Below are 16,998 nucleotides of genomic sequence, written 5' to 3' on the forward strand. Positions count from 1 at the left end.
CACCACAAAATCAAGCATAATCTTACCAGAACTGGTGCTGGAGACTAAAATCAATCATCATGTTTTTAGGGAGTCATCATCAAGATCTCATTTGTGCAAGATTTTTTTAATCTTATATTTTTCTACTGTGCATCTGATGTTTTCACATTTGTAATTAATAATTGAATAAATGTAAATGTTTTAAATGATGCATGATCTGTGTTCTGTTCATCCTCTGGTACATTATTAAAAACAACGGCACATTCACTTGCTTTTTATTTGCCAGGCAAAAAGAAGACATTTTGTAAGTAAAACTAAATTTAAGAATGTGTCCCACTTATGCATGCCGTGGAGAGCAAAACTTACAGTAAACGACTCAAGTTAATGTAACACAAATTGTAGGTACAAATCGGAGCGAACCTGGATAAGAGAAAAAAAATGTCCGTTAAATAAAGCCAGTTAGCTAGTTCTGATTGGTCATGACACATGCGGTCACAGCTGTCTGATGTAATGAGAAATATTATTCCATCTTGTCCTCAATGGCTCCTTGTTCGGATTCATGAGAGTAGCAGCACTTTTCCCCATGTGTACACGTTCCCTACAAAAGAAAGGAAGCAGCTTTTTAAGGAATGAACAGATTCGTCAACATATGACGAATCGGAGTGAACGTACCTTTCGGAATTTCTTGCAGGGGAAGTTCTTGAGTTGAGAGGAGTCTGTGATCTGATGTTTCCTTTTACCCTGAAAATGTTTTCTCTTGTCCTCCAGCTCAGATGCGATTCCCCCACTAAACAAGAGAGGAAAATGATTATTTGCACATTTAAATGAGCTCAAGGACGCTGAGAATAGAAGTAGTGTCACTCACCCAGCTTTGGCTCGTGCTTTAGGTCCCCAGTTGGCTTGTGGGTTCTCCTGGAAACGGGTGAGGTGACGTTTCCGTGACTGAGGGTTTGCGTCCTCTCGGATCTCAAAACAGGCCTGGAGACTAAATGAGATCACATTGACATATCATTGCACTGGGGACAGTGAGAGTTAAAGTATCACTAACAAAAAGTTACTACCATGTATTGTTTGGTTTTTCCTCCAAGGAAAGCAATACCCCACCAAGTGAATTTGTCAATCAGTTGGAGATTTATTACGAGGGCTTGTTTAAGGACCCGTCAATGTACACCTGCGTCAGACATGCTTGTGTAGCGTCTCGGGTGTGTTGCGTCATAAGCATAAAATGTTTAGGTCACTGTGTCAAGTTAAATATAGTTTAATACTTTAAACACATCTTGAGATCTCTTAGTTGTCTTAGTGTGCTCCATCAAGTGTTTTGAACGCAAGAATGTAACACATGTTTGTGTTGTGGGTTGTTTTCTTCACTGTATAAACTGTGAGTTGCTCATACAGCTGAAATTTCACTTACTGCCCTCTGGAGTCAACAGGTGGTACTACAAGCTTGCATTTCTCAGTCCTAAAAAAAAAATTATATATATATATAAATATATACACACACACACACAGTATATATAGAAGAAAAATAAATAAATAGTCGACAGTATCGCACAAAAGTGAGTACACCCCTCACATTTTTGTAAATATTTGATTATATCGTTTCATGTGACAACACTGAAGAAATGACACTTTGCTGCAATGTAAGTAGTGAGTGTACAGCTTGTATAACAGTGTAAATTTTCTGTCCCCTCAAAATAACTCAACACACAGCCATTAATGTCTAAACCGCTGGCAACAAAAGTGAGTACACCCCTAAATGAAAATGTCCAAATTGGGCCCAAAGTGTCAATATTTTGTGTGGCCACCATTATTCTCCAGCACTGCTTTAACCCTCTTGGGCATGGAGTTCACCAGAGCTTCACATGTTGCCACTGGAGTCTTCTTCCACTCCTCCATGACGACATCACGGAGCTGGTGGATGTTAGAGACCTTGTGCTCATCCACCTTCCGTTTGAGGATGCCCCACAGATGCTCAATAGGGTTTAGGTCTTTAGACATGCTTGGCCAGTTCCCAAAGAGGGTTTGGGAATTGAATGTCACATAGAATTTCAGCTGTATGAGCAACTCACAGTTTATACAGTGAAGAAAACAACCCACAACACAAACATGCGTTACATTCTTGCGTTTAAAACACTTGATGGAGCACACTAAGACAACTAAGGGATCTCAACATGTGTTTAAAGTATTAAACTATATTTAACTTGACACAGTGACCTAAACATTTTAGGTTTATGATGCGACGCACCCGAGACGCTACACAAGCATGTCTGACGCAGGTGTACATTGACGGGCCCTTAAACAAGCCCTCATAATAAAACTTTTGAATAAATTCACTTGTGAAATGGATTAATGTGAACTGTGTGTCAATGATTGACTTATGATCAATAATATGGTAGTAAATAATACATTGTATTCTAAAGTATTTGATGTAATTGTATTGAATCATGTGAACTGAACTACCACGTGACTTTTTAAGATGCTGTTTTTAAGTGTATTTTTAGCCTAATATAGTTTGTAAGTATTTTTACATGAAGTGTATATGTACATTATCATTATTAAGTTGCACAGCAACATTAAATAAAGTGTGAATCTCAATGTCAAACACTTACGTTGGCTCTGTGGAGAGGATGTGGTGGGCAGGACTGGTTTCTGATAACCTCTCTCTCTTTACAGGATTGGACTTCTCCTGACAAACAAACAGACAGAGAACCTGCATAAGACAATGAAGCTTGAGTTTGAGGATTTTTAAAGAGGTGGATGTTGGTCACTCACCCAGCAGCGAATGATATCCCATAACACCCCAGCGGGAGCGTCGGTCTTCACTGCATTCTTACAGGCATGAGAGAGAGAAACTCTGTGTCCGGCGTGCAGGAGGGCTGATCTACACAACAGCAGAAGGTGAAGACACACTCGAAAAGAATTTGACAATATTACGCACACAATGACTATTCTTTCAACATAGTGTTTCTTCAACTTCTGGCCATCTCAAGTCCAAGGGGCTTTTTTCAGCTTTTTTTGTTATTTGAAGGTCACATTAAAACTAAATTGGAAATGTACAGATTTTATATTTTTAGTCTTGTCCCAAGAACAGACTTTCAATATTAAACTTTAATTTAAGGGGACGGAGGAGCCCGCTGCCGTCCGCCAGGAGGTGGAGGAACCTGTCCCATCCATCGGGAAGCAGAGCCGGCGTTGCCGTCGGAGGTCCCGCTGCCGTCCGCCAGGAGGCGGAAGTGCCCGTTGCTGTCTGCCAGGGAATGGTGGAGTCTCTGCCGTCCGCCGGGAGGTGGAGGATGCGGAGCCACTATTGCTGTCCCCCAGGGGACGGAGCAGCTGCTGCCGGCCACCAAAGGGGGAGAGGAGCACGCTGGAGCGGCTGAGGATCGGCCCGAAGAAGAGCGTTTCTTCTCTTTTCTCTCTCTCGCCCCTCTGTCTCTCCTGCTCTCTTTCTCTCTTCCCTCTCCCTCCCCTCATCCTACCCAGGATCCCAGGAGGCAGGGAACACCAGCCGGCGACGGCATGGCCGAAGGGGCAAACTAGATTCAGCCTGAAATGTGCGGTGGGGGTATGTAACGAGGAGGGGGGCATGGATGGGCCGAGAGGATTCACGCCCGGCACGGAGTTGCTCAATCAGCGGGAGAGAGATGCACGCGGCCGCTATGTGAATGAGTGTTGATGGATCAGTTCAGCGTTTGCGTTGATTAAAGTATTGTTAATTGTTAATCCGGTTCCCACTTCCTTCTTTCCCAAACCATGTTACTAGTGTGTTTAGTGTCCAGAGTGCTAAAAGTGCCCGAAGTTTAAGAAACGCCCTCATATGTTGAATATTTAGCACACAAAAAATGCAAAAATACAATTGTGTGACTGACTTTGAAATATGTTAATATATATAATGAGTTTGCATACAAATTCATATATATAAAAACACATCTGTGTTTAACTGCTTTAAATCTACGGACCCAGCGGTGGATCTAAGGGGGGGGCGCTACATTGCCAAAGTTACGCTTAAATTGTTAAAGTCTCCATATACACAAGTCAGCCATATGAGGTATCATTATAAAGATTACAAACTGAACTTTTCAAAGATAACCATCACATATGCATTTATATTATTTGAAATAACAAAAGAAGGCCTCAAATACTTTGCGTTGAAAATTAGTGCCCCCCTCAGAGGTAATGGGGTACAAATATTTATATAAAAATAAAAGTCCTTCACATAGCACCTAAACAGACAAGTTATATATCGAATGAAAGCTCTCACTCTCAGGAATGTGACTGTATAGGCTATTTTGTTGCCCTAATATGACAGTTCGAAAGACTTTCAAAAGTACCACAAAGTAAAATATGATTTCTGTAAGTAATTCAATACAAAAGTCTCATATAAGCTCGGATAACTGTTGCTGTCAGCCTCAAATAGGCAAAAACTTTATATCTGCTTTTACCTTAGGGAGTTTTTTTTAAACAATTTGCCATTTTTTTACTTGTCTGTGAGCTTGCTTGTGTGAATAATCCAATGTTATATCTTAGATGTCCAGAACAAAATATGAAGTCCAGCAAGAAAAGAATGCAAAACAAAATATGGTTTCAAATATGGATGATACAATTTTATATATCACTGCAAAGGGGAGGATCTCAGCTCTCTAATGACACCTAGATTGAGCTTGTAGTCCACTCAGAGGCCGAGATATTCAATGAAACATCAAGGGTGGTGCTTGAACTGAACATTAGACTGAATGTCTATGGACGAGCACATCTGTGAGAGCAAACATGCATTAGAGCGCCACCTACATTTCAGATCTGTATATTGTGATGGAAGCTGATAGAGGAAATGTTATTTTATCTAGTGACTTCTGCCATCTAGTGGAATAAAATGAGACTTTTGAAATAGAGGAAGAATGAACAGAACCAGAATTACATGTTTACAAAGTTAGGACAACAACACATTTATTTGCTTTTTTTGCTAAAACAAATTTGTTTATCATATGATTTTAAATGCATTAAAAAATTTATAAATAATTGGAGTCTTTTTTTCATTTTATTTGGGGGGTTCTCTGAAAAATTAGACCAAATTTTGGCAATTAGTCCACAGTATGTGTGAATGGTGAGCTTTTAAATTTGAGTGTGAAAAATGGCGGGCGGCAGCCCAAATATGCACCGGAGTTTAAGGGGTTAAACAACTCCATAAGTTGCTTTCACCATTTTAAGCAACTCAAATTCAAAATCAGGTACTTATGTCAGGCATTTGATCTTTTCAATGAGAAATGTCGTTAGTCAAAAGCTAAACATCAGTGATGGAGAGCAACTGGACATCCCGTGTGCATGTTACCTGAACTGCAGCATTGGTGGTGTGTTGCAGTGAACTGTGCTGCTCAGATGATCCAACACGTAGTACAGAGGAACGTCCCGCAGCTCCTGAAACACACCACTACAACTATTAACATTCATTCTCAATTCAGTTACACACAGCAGTCAATTGCTGCACACATAAGATATTATCATCCAAATGATGATTGATATTAAGTGTAGAAATCAACCGATAGTAATATATAAGTAATAACCAAATAAAGCTTTGCTTAGCCTATATTTTTCATCAGATGAGTTTTTAATGATGAATAAGGTTTATTATTATTATTATTATTATTCACAAGAGATGACGTTGAAGACACATTGCATGTGCAGTTTTCGATATAGTCGTATTTCTCTTTGCACACCCTCACTTACACTTTAATGTCTAATCAAAATATGCATCGAAAAGAGGATGAAATTATGGATATTGTCGCTGATAAACGATTTTGATACAGCAAATCCCCACGAGGTGTCAGTGATTGTTTTCATTTCACCTCGAGGACGCAGTTATACTGTAGATCCCTTCAGCGCTGCCCACTGAGGAACACATAAACATAAAAATATCGGATTTCCCGATGAACAATCTCGATATCAATACTTAAATCCCACGATTGATCTTTTACTCCATGCACAACCCGAGTCCTCGTTAATTTGTGCTCATCTACAGACGCTCTTTACAGAAATGCTGGGTTTTCTTAAAGAGACAGTACCGCTTTTTAAGTAAATGTAAATGTAAATACTTGAAATAGTCCAAATGATGTTTTAAACAATAAACATGTAACAAAAAATCATGTGCAAAATATTATATTTATTGATTGAATACATGGATTTGATCGGCATAGATTTTTGCCCATAACCGATAGTTCCAAAAAGCAACTATCGGCACCGATTAATCGTTAAAACCGATATATCGGTCTACTGTATAATCGACTGACCTCCGTCACCATGCTCAGTACCCCTTCAATTCGCTTGGACGTTCTGAAACGGGTGGGATTCCCTGAGACAGCACCCAGAACTTTCTGAACAAATATGATGTCATGGAGAGGCTCCGCCCATATTGGACCACCTAACTGGGGGACCAATGAAAATGGTGAAATATATTAAAATAAAATTGTGCAAATGTTACATCACATGCTTTTTCATCACCTATATATGTGCTATAGTAAAATATATATTTTTAATTAGAATACTAGGAATAAACTGAAGATCCAGACAATGTTTTTGTCTGGTTGGTCAAAGCTACCTCATGTTTAAAGGGGAGAAATGTCCCCAGCGTGTACATCATGTGTGTTTAGTAGTGCATACCTGGTGTCTCTGTCCACAGTGTTCACAATTAGAACCTACAGGAGGTCCTGTGGCTGCAGAATACTTCATACTGAAACATACGCAATTAAAGGCGACAATTACACACGAGGTCATGGGTCGTTCTGTCAACTCTAACCTAACCTAACCCCAACTCCAAATTTAGATTTTGGTCATATTGTTACCGGTGAAAGATTAACATATAATAATGATAAAGGCTAAAATATGAAATGTAATGGATCAATGTTAACGGAGTAATCCATTATTTTGCAGAGGGGTGTCAAAATGACAATTTTCACATATGATTTGGTCACTAACACTCAGACACTTTTAGTACAGAAACAGTATAAGCAGAAAATCAGTAAAAGTTTAATCAACTTTGATGTTTGAACCCCTAATGATGCATTAGGAACCCAAAAACTAGACATAGGTATTGCACTTCCTAAAGAGCCACATGTGTCACTTATTGTTAATACTAGTGGGGTTTTTGGACTTTCAAAATTGGAGATTTTGACATGAGTTTTTATGTGAATGAATAAAAAAGTACATTTCTAGTTTTAACATTATTTGTCCTTCAGATCTTTGTTTTGTTGGACAAGAAAAACTAGCTTCATACCATGTGACCCACATTTGGTTTTCGACTAATGAAAACGTATCAAATGGAACAATTTGTAATGGAGCCACATTGAGAGCTCCATATTTCATGGAGTTAACCATATAGGGCCTTTGAAATTACGATACAAAAAGGAAAGTTTGTTTTGAACCAGAATGTTAAAGGATACTAAGATATATTTAATACTTCTGGAGTTATGAGCACTCCAACTTTGGAAAAACAGCAGATTTTCTGTTTTATTTTCCCAATTTTTGGACTCACCATTGGTGTATAAAGCAACAAGGGGTGTTGAAGTCAACTGATTTTAGTTATAAGCCAACCTACAGTTGAAGTCAGAAGTTTACATACACATTAGCCAAATAAATTTCACAATTCCTGACATAACATTAATACACATTAATCGTAGAAAACATTCCCCGTCTAAGATCAGTTCGGATCACGACTTTATATAAAACATTTCAAATGTCAGAATAATAGTGGAGTGAATGATATATTTCAGCTTTTATTTATTTCATCACATTCCCAGTGGGTCAGAAGTTTACAGTATTTGGTAGCATTGCCTTTAAATTGTTTAACTTGGGTCAAACGTTTTTGGGTATCCTTCCACAAGCTTCTCCCAATAAGTTGCTGGAATTTCGTCCCATTCCTCCAGACAGAACTGGTGTAACTGAGTCAGGATTGTAGTCCTCATTGCTCGTACATGCTTTTTCAGTTCTTCCCACAAATTTCTATCGGATTATTGAGGACAGGTGATGTGATGCCACTCTAAAACCTTGACTTTGTTGCCCTTAAGCCATTGCCACAACTCTGAAGGTATGTTTGGGGTCATTGTCCATTTGGAAGACCCATTTGCGATCAAGCTTTAGCTTCATGGCTGAGGTCTTGAGATGTTGCTTCAATATATACACATCAGTTTCCTTCCTCATGATGTCATCTATTTTGTGAAGCCCTCCTGCAGCAAAGCACTCCCACAACATGATGTTGCCACCCCCATGCTTCACGGTTGGGATGGTGTTCTTCGGCTTGCAAGTGTAACCCGTGATTCTAGGTAAGTGCAACTGATAACTAATTTGATTAGCTATGAACCAAAACTGAGCCAATATCAGAAACTCTAGGTACGACTACGGAGCCTAAACGGTCAGCAGAGAACAGACAACACAAATGGTAAATGGTCTGCACTTATATAGCGACTTTTTAACCTTAATGGTATTCAAAGCGCTTTACACTGCATCTCATTCACCCATTCACACACACATTCATACACCAATGGCGGCAGACCTGCTATGTAAGGCACTAACCTGCCATTGGGAGCAACTTGGGAGCAACTTGGGGTTCAGTGTCTTGCCCAAGGATACTTCGGCATGTGGAGTCCTGTGGGCCAGGATTCGAACCACCAACCGATTAGTGGCCGACCCGCTCTACCAACTGAGCCACAGCCGCCCGATTGAGCCACAGTCTCTGCCTACCTAAGCCGGCTTCCTGAGTGCACAGGCGTGCAATAAAGGGACCAAAAATAAATAACTCCAAACAAAAAGTGTCTCTTTGAGAAATTTTTCCAAACAGAGTTAAAGAAATTAAAGTTGCTTCCTTTTGAGTCCATGAAAGTTCTTGGTGTGTGTGTGTTTCTTGAAGTAAGTATGTTCTTCTCACTACCCGGGTAGGTTTACGTGTGATCTTATCTGTATCTCAAATGAAGGAACAGGATAATGATGGCTCCAAAGATGCCACGGCTGGCCACACCAGGCTCTTGGTTCGTTCACTGTCGACTTCTGCGTTTGGCTCGCCACTTGTAACCCGTCAGGGTCAGGTTCAGATGATCTCTCTCTCTCTATCTCTCTCTAAAAAACAATCGGAAGTATCTTGAGCTCACAGAGTCATGCGGCTCTGAGTCAACCAGCCATTGATGCTTTCTCGCAACGTCTCCACCGGAAGAAAGGAAAAGTGAGTGTCGCTAGAAAATTCGCGCCACCCTCTGGCGGAGTAGAGGATTGCACTCCAGTAACCTTGTGTGGGTTACACAAGCCTCACCCTTTTTCCTCCAAACATAACGATGGTCATTATGGCCAAACAGTTACATTTTTGTTTCATCAGACCAGAGGACATTTCTCCTAAAAGTAGGAGTCAGGCTTTTTTATGGTGGTTTTGGAGCAGTGGCTTCATCCTTGCTGAGCAGACTTTCAGGTTATGTCGGTAAAGACTCGTTTTACTGTGGATATAGATACTCGTCTACCTGTTTTCTCCAGCATCGACTTGCGTAAAATATAGTTTGCTAATATGAAATCTGTGGAGTGGTTAAACAAATGTATGTATGCATGTAAACTTCTGACTTCAACTCTATCTCTGGGTAAAGATTCAACCATGATGCTGCCACCTTTCTATGTTTATCTTTTTACTTCTAGTTTTGCTCTTTAATCATATGTGAAAATTGTCATATTGATCTCCCCCTACAAAACAATGGATTACTCGGTAAATACAGATCCATGCCATTTAATATTTTGGCTTTCATCCTCATTTAAATTTATCTCTCTTTAGAAAAACCATTAATAAAATAAAATAAAATATTTCTCACATTTGGTTGATTTGGCATGGAATAACCCAAATATGTATTAAAGGAATATTCCGGTTCAATACAAGTTAAGCTCAATCGACAGCATTTTGACTCATCCCACCTTTTCTTTAAAAAACACAAAAAAATCTGGTTTACAGTGAGACACTTACAATGGAAGTCAATGGGGTCCATTTATAAACGTTAAAATACTCAAGACGTAAACAATATGCATGTTAACATGATTTTAATGCGATAACATCACTTACTAACCTTTTCTAATTTAACAACTTCGTTGCAATGACATTGTAATGTCAACAAACCCTAAAACTCACATTTTATAAAAATAAAAGCTTCACATTTCTGCCTTTAATCCCTCCAAAAATTGGCCCCATTGACCTCCATTATAAGTGGCTCACTGTAACCTTGATTTGTTGCTTTTTTTAAAGACAACTTTATGCTTAACTTGTATTGATCCAGGATTATACGAAGCAAAACAGGAGATAAAAACACATGATCACGGAGGTAATAAATACTCACTGTTTTCCCTGAATCGTCCTCTTCCCCATCCTCTGCAGATGGAACGCACCACAACCAACACAGTTATACACCAGCGCCTGCTTACTGCAACACACAGTCATGCATGGGTTAACTAGACTCATTCATCCATTCACACACCAATGGTGGCAGAGCTGCTATGCAAGGTGCTAGCCTGACATTGGGAGCAACTTGAGGTTCAGTGTCTTGCCCAAGGACATTCGGCATGTGGAGTCACGTGGGCCGGGAATCAAACCACCAACCCTGCGATTAGTGGACAACACCGCTCTACCACCTGAGCCACAGCCGCCCCCAAGCATTCTTGTGTGTGTGCATTACCTTGCAGAGTTTTTGACCATGGCCTGGCCCGTTCTGACTCTCACGAATACACGGATGTAGAAATCCACACTCACACTCAGGAGAGGCTCAATGTAACGCTGATACACGGCTGCTTTCTGGTCTAAACTGTGCAGGATTATACGCAGAGCCTGGAACACGCACAAAAAGAGAGGTTATGTGAAGAGTTTTCTGCTTTCCATCCTTCCTTTCAAACACACAATGTGGCAGTGAGCACAGCTTACCATTTCATGGCAGTATTTGGACTTTATGGACATAGAGCCATATTTGCTGTAGCATGTCTCCCCACTGTTTCCAGCCATTACAGCCATGTCAGTACAAGTGACACACAGCAAACCTGAAAAACAGAGAGAGACCGATCACATTCTGTGTGTGAGACCAGTAACGCTGCAAGGACGAGACAGGCTCACCTCCCTCACTGACCGCCTGCACAGCTGCATCAAGAAACGAGGAGGGACTTCCATAAGGGTCCAGATCTATGACATCATAGCGTTCTTTCCGTCCTTTCGCCTCATACATCACCATACTGGACACATGGTTTTCATTTAACAATGGAAACAAGACATTTTTGTAATCTATTGTTGGGAAAGCATGGGGCATTATTAACCAAACAAAAACCTAAATAGCCTAAAAATCTTTGAACCCCATATTGAGATTCTAATGCAACAAACAAATGTGCATTATTGCACATAAATATTTGCTTTTGATAAATTAGTGTAACATATAAACACATTATGGCCAAGAGAACAAAGCAAAATACAAAAGGCAATTCTTTATCTCACAATGTGACTTTAGTTCTTGTAAACTTGAGTTTATTTTATATATAGTTCTCTCAGCAGTCCTGAATGTCCATTGTGGTTTCCTTCTGTCTGATTTTGGTGGCTGAACCAAACCAGCAGCTCCTGTCACAGGTTGAACTTCCTCAGCCTTCTTCACAATGGAGTCTATGTGGGTGTCCCACTTCAGGTCCTGAGAGATGGTAGAGCCAAGAAACCTGAATGGTTTCACTGCTACCACAGTGGTAGTCAGTATTGAGAGGGGGAAAGCACGCGGGGATTTCTCCTGAAGTCCACTATCATCTCCACTGTTTTGAGCGTGTTCAACGTGTTGTTGTGAACGCACCGGACTGCTAGCTGATCAACTTCTTTACAGTCCTTACTACAGGCTTAGCTGATTTTAGTTTCTGCTTGTAGGTCAGGAGATGACGAACCAGACAGTGATCAGAGAGTCCTAAAGCTGCTCGAGCGTGATATGCATCCTTTATTGTTGTGTAGCAGTGGTCTAATATATTACTTTCTCAGGTGGGGCATGTGATGTGTATTTTGGCAGTTCACAGTTGAGGTTAGCTTTATTGAGCGAGTCCGGGTGTTGATGCTCCATGTCTGTGATGTGATCAGCCAGCTGTTGCAACGCTGAGTTTACGCACGCTTGTGGCGGGATATAAACACTCACCAGAATGAACGAGGAAAACTCCCGCAGCTAGTATAAAGGCTTACAGTTGATGAAAAGCGCTTCTAAATTAGGACAGCGTGCCGTTACATCTGTACACCAACTTTCGTTGATGTAAAATCATGTTCCACCGTTCTGAACAGCTGGAAGCCGGCAGATGAAACGCGCTGTCCGGGATGGCTTCACTCAGCCAGGTTTCCGTGAAACACGGAGCAGCGGAGTTAGAAAAGTCCATATTTGTTTGACTGAGCAGAAGCAGTTCGTCCATTTTGTTGGCGAGGGTGTGGACATTCGCCAGATGAATACTCAGCAGCGGAGTCCTAAATCCACGTCGCCGAATCTTCACAAGCACGCCGGTTCGCTTCCCTCGCGTGCGTCTTTTGGGTCGCTTGTCGAGCACTGCTGAGCCTCCAACTAAGATGTCTAATTAAACGCCAGAATAATCAAACACCGGCAAAAAATGATCAGGTTTGCTCTGCTGAATATTCAGCAGTTCATCCCTGGTGAAACTGATCGGGAAAGAGTGACAAAAAAACTTGAAAAACAAAGTAATAAAAGAGAGCTCCACACCGAAGCAGCTATCTTGAAACCATCCAAAATATGAAGTCACAATTATGAAAAATAAAGTTGGATTTGTGCGATACAAAGTCGGATTGAGATATATAGTCGGAAATGCGAGATAAAAAGTCCCAAATGCAAGATATATAGTGGAAATTCCAAGAAACGTCACAATTATTCATAATAAAATTGGAATTGCGAGATATAAAGTGGAAATTCCGAGATATGAGGAAATTCCAAGAAACGTCACAATAATTAAATATAAAGTCAAAATTCCGAGATATAAAGTGGAAATTCCGAGATATAATGTCACAATTATGAAAAATAAAGTCGGAATTGGAAGATACAGAGTCGGATTTGTGAGATATATAGTCGGAATTGGAAGATACAAAGTCGGATTTGTGAGATATATAGTCGGAATTGGAAGATACAAAGTCGGATTTGTGAGATATATAGTCGGAATTGGAAGATACAAAGTCGGAATTGCGAGATAAACGTTCCCAATTGCAAGATATAAAGTCAAAATTCCAAGATACAAAGTGGAAATTCCAAGATATAATGTCACAATTATGAAATATAAAGTCGGAATTGGAAGATACAAAGTCGGATTTGTGAGATATATAGTCGGAATTCCGAGATATAAAGTCGGAATTGCGAGAAATAAAGTCGGAATTGCGAGATATAAAGTGGAAATTCCGAAAACCATCACAATTTTTAAAAATTAAGTCACAATTACTGGGGTTTTTTCCCCCTCCGTGGCGGGATCAAGGCACTGTAGCAAACAGACGTCTATGAGTGTGTAAAAAAAGTAAGCTGCAACAGAATACAAAACACACACACACACACACACACACACACACACACACACACACACACACACACACACCTGGCATCTCTCTGGCTGGCTTGCAGTATGTGGGAAACGTTGTTGTGTTCTGCGTTGCGGGCGATCAGAGCAGCAGCTTTAGCCGAATAATCATTAGCAGTGATGCTCTTCAGTCCAGGAACCTCCAGAGCAAACCGGACAGAACGCAGACCTGAAGCAGACAGACCCTCCAGAACACGCAAACCTTGCTGAAGACAGAAAGAAGGAACACTATTTAAAAGGATAGTTCACCCAAAAAGGAAAATTCTTATATACCCTAAAAACTCATTTACTACATCACTTCAAAAGTAATGCTGCAAATGTAAACGTGTAATACACACAGACCTCACATCGCTCCCCCACAGTGGCAGTGACGTACTCCTTTTCAACACTCGCTTCCACCTTTTCCTGCTCATTCTCAGACTTTTCTAATTCTTCCTCATCCGCTTTTCCATTCTTCTCCTCGGACAGGTGGACCACGACTCTGTCTTTCTCACCCGGGACCAGTATCCGGACACCTCTCTGTGCCAGCTGCTCCCTGGCAAACTCTGTGATCACCGCACACCTGAACAGAGAGGTTTATAGATTTAAATGGGACATTAAACAACAACAAACCACAAGTCACGCTTAATTGCATCCTCACGTTAGATCTCTGTTGAACTCCTGCACGGGGTTGTAGAACACCTCATTGGCACTGGGGAATAAAATTGTTGCCTTTCCCTCTCTAACAACGGTTTCTCCCGGCAAAAGTCCCGACTCTGTGGATGAGTTCTGGCTGGGTTCTGTGGAACTGGAAGGATCGGTGTCCTCCGCTGGTACAGCTGTGGTCACACTGTCTGCGCCAGCACTGGTGGTGTCCTGGGATTCTTCTAGTTGTTTCTTGCCATCCATAGTCCTGAATGTTTTAAAGACACAAATGTGTCCTGTAGTGAGGATTTGAGGGAAGGAGGGTCGCTCCTTGGGGAGTAATAATGAGAAGCGTAGAGCAGTCAGGGAAACTTGACGTGCACTTCTGACTAGCATCTACTGAATAAATGCCTTGCAACCTGTTAATGTAAAATGTATTAGTTATAGTTAGTAAGTGCTTAATAAACACATATAGCAGCACTTTATCAACCTACCCTTGTGCGTTCATGGGGACATGTTTGTCTTTTGCATTTTAGCGTTCTCCATCATTTTGGCTGTGTTAATGTCAAAAGTATGAATTTTAACAAAGGTGTGTATTCAGTTCCTATAATGCATCTATAACACACTGTGTACACAAAGTAGTTACACTCGGGTCCTTCAAGACAAAAATGTCCCCATTGAAACCCATTAAACTGCAATAATTGACCCCAGTGCCATTAGAGAATAAAATCATGTATTCTATGATATTCTGTTTTCATTCCCGAGCCCTGGCTTCAAAATGTTTATTTTTATATTTTCCACCAGATGGCGCCATTTTTCCTCATGTTTAGCCTATGGAGCAAATACATGCTTTTCCCCTATTTTCTGTTTACTGTATTATCGAGCACTGCAGGACAATTTAATAAATGATGCAGCTAAAATTGTGTGTGTTTTGAGACGTGTGTGTGTGTGTGTGTAAAACAACAGTGGCATTATGTAAACAAACTGGCATTTATATGGTTAAAATCATAAAACTGAATGAATATATGGTAGTTATATGTTCAGGACTGATGTTGGTTAAAAATATAAATATAATATTATTATGGCAATTTTTTTAAACGGACATGTATGTCCCCTAAGGACCTCTGAGTAACTTTTTTAAATTGAAGGGTTAAAAAACAAGCATAAACAATGACCATCATAATGAAAATATCTATTAAAATGTCCATCTGTTTCTTTACTTCATGACCCATTCCTGCTGAAAATACAGATAAAAGGGGGTTTGACTCGGATGACCAGCTTAAATCAGCTACGACCAGCCAACAAGCATAGGCTGGTTTTAGCAATTTCTTTTTCAGCAGAGATGATCACAATTTTTACTTTAAGGATGAATGTTTTGAATATGAACGCAATTGTAATAGCATCATGCACAATAACATAAAAGCATTTTAAACTAATCATTCCAATTTTAACTATGCTGGTTAGCCATAATTTTTGCAGCAACTTTATCTCGCCTTCCGACACAAACTTACCGCTGCTGTATCAATTCTTAATTAAAATAAATATAATCGTTAACTGTACACTTTAACAGTGATCTGTTAGCTTGTGTGTTTTCGGTAGTAACTCACGTGTAGCATATCCTGTATTTGAACTACGGAGTACGGAAACCTGCGAGTACAGAACGCTATGCAGTGACGCCAGACACTGCGCATGCGTTCTGATCAAAACGAATGGCTCTGAGCCACTGATCTATATATATAACATATATATATATAGATCAGTGCTCTGAGCCAACGGTCAACGGATGTAGAAAGAAAGTCCCGCCTTACAGTAAAAAGAGCCAATCACCTTTTAGATACAGACATCGCGTGTCAATCATCTCTAGAATGCGCATGCACATTAACTATACAAGCCAGGAAAATTGCGTTTTTTAGCGTAATCTGGGGTAAAGAATCTCAATTTATGATTCCAGTATTGTCAGATTTTATTGTTGATTTAAAATATGTCATTTGTTCGTAATCTTGACCAACCGTATTTGAGATTTCGGCCTTTCCCCATTCAAGTAGATAGGAGCTGCACTGGCATGACTGGAAATATCCTCCAAAAATGCCCGACAGTGACTGTCTGATTTTAAAGTAATATTCCGGGTGCTATACAACTTAAGCTCAATCGACAGCATTTGTGGCTTAATTTTGATTACCACAAAAAAATATTTCAACCTCTGAGATACAGTGACACTTACAATGGAGGTCAATGGGGGCCAATCCATATAATACTCACTGTTTCAAAAGTATAGCCACAAGATGTAAACAATATGTGTGTTAACATGATTTTAGTGTGATAAAATAAAACCTTTTCTGTTAAATTTATATCCAAATTGTAAACTTTGTTGCCATGTCGACGAAATGACGTAAACCCTAAAATGACAATTTAAATAACTTTACAGCTAAAAACATACACACGTTTTAACAGAAGAATAAATGTAAGGGCTTTTATAAAACAACAAGCTTCACAGCCTTTAAACCCTCCAAAAATTGGCCCCATTGACTTCCATATAGTGTCTCACTGTAACCTAATCGAAAATATTTTTTGTGGTTATCGGTATTATGCCACATAAGCTTTCGATTGAGCATAACTTGTATTGAACCCAGACTTTTCCTTTCATCGTAACCAAACGTAATCGTTCTTTTGTCTTTTTATTCTGCACACTTTTATACACACATCTTTGTAATAGTATCAATGTCATAAAATATTACAATAACAGAGTGTAATCGGTGAATATTATGGCCGCGTGTTAGCGCATTAGCGTAATCTACTGCATAAATATTACTTTAAATCATG

The 16,998-nt window shown here is 39.9% G+C and overlaps 1 protein-coding gene across 3 annotated transcripts; it reads right to left on the reverse strand.

The window, feature by feature from the left end:
• Nucleotides 1-429: 429 nt before the first annotated feature.
• trmt1 (tRNA methyltransferase 1) lies at nt 430-16,210 on the reverse strand. Of its 3 annotated transcripts, none has more exons than XM_052101208.1 (16): nt 16,188-16,210; nt 14,195-14,597; nt 13,897-14,116; nt 13,573-13,760; nt 11,090-11,205; nt 10,904-11,016; nt 10,662-10,810; nt 10,326-10,409; nt 6,631-6,700; nt 6,261-6,395; nt 5,306-5,391; nt 2,752-2,860; nt 2,589-2,665; nt 845-964; nt 652-766; nt 430-577 (listed from the first exon to the last, which is right to left on the reverse strand). In XM_052101208.1, exons 2-16 carry the CDS (start codon nt 14,572-14,574, stop codon nt 500-502), a joined length of 2,040 nt encoding a protein of 679 aa, XP_051957168.1. In that variant the 5' UTR covers nt 14,575-14,597; nt 16,188-16,210; the 3' UTR covers nt 430-499. The 3 variants fall into 3 exon arrangements, with proteins under 3 accessions (XP_051957168.1, XP_051957166.1, XP_051957167.1); XM_052101206.1 differs by lacking the exon at nt 16,188-16,210 and adding an exon at nt 15,786-15,816; XM_052101207.1 differs by lacking the exon at nt 16,188-16,210 and adding an exon at nt 15,690-15,780.
• Nucleotides 16,211-16,998: the final 788 nt, after the last annotated feature.

The sequence above is a fragment of the Xyrauchen texanus genome, chromosome 32, assembly GCF_025860055.1.
Source record: "Xyrauchen texanus isolate HMW12.3.18 chromosome 32, RBS_HiC_50CHRs, whole genome shotgun sequence".
Taxonomy (NCBI): Eukaryota; Metazoa; Chordata; class Actinopteri; order Cypriniformes; family Catostomidae; genus Xyrauchen; species Xyrauchen texanus.

Bases quoted from the DNA above. Each gene is read 5' to 3' on its own strand.
- trmt1 (XM_052101208.1), bottom strand. From the start codon at position 14,574: ATGCTAGTCAGAAGTGCACGTCAAGTTTCCCTGACTGCTCTACGCTTC. The intron at 13,761-13,896 runs GTCTGTGTGTAT...TTCTGTCTTCAG, and splicing joins CTGTGGGGGAGCGATGTGAG to CAAGGTTTGCGTGTTCTGGA. The intron at 965-2,588 runs GTAAGTGTTTGA...GATCTCATTTAG, and splicing joins ATCCTCTCCACAGAGCCAAC to TCTCCAGGCCTGTTTTGAGA.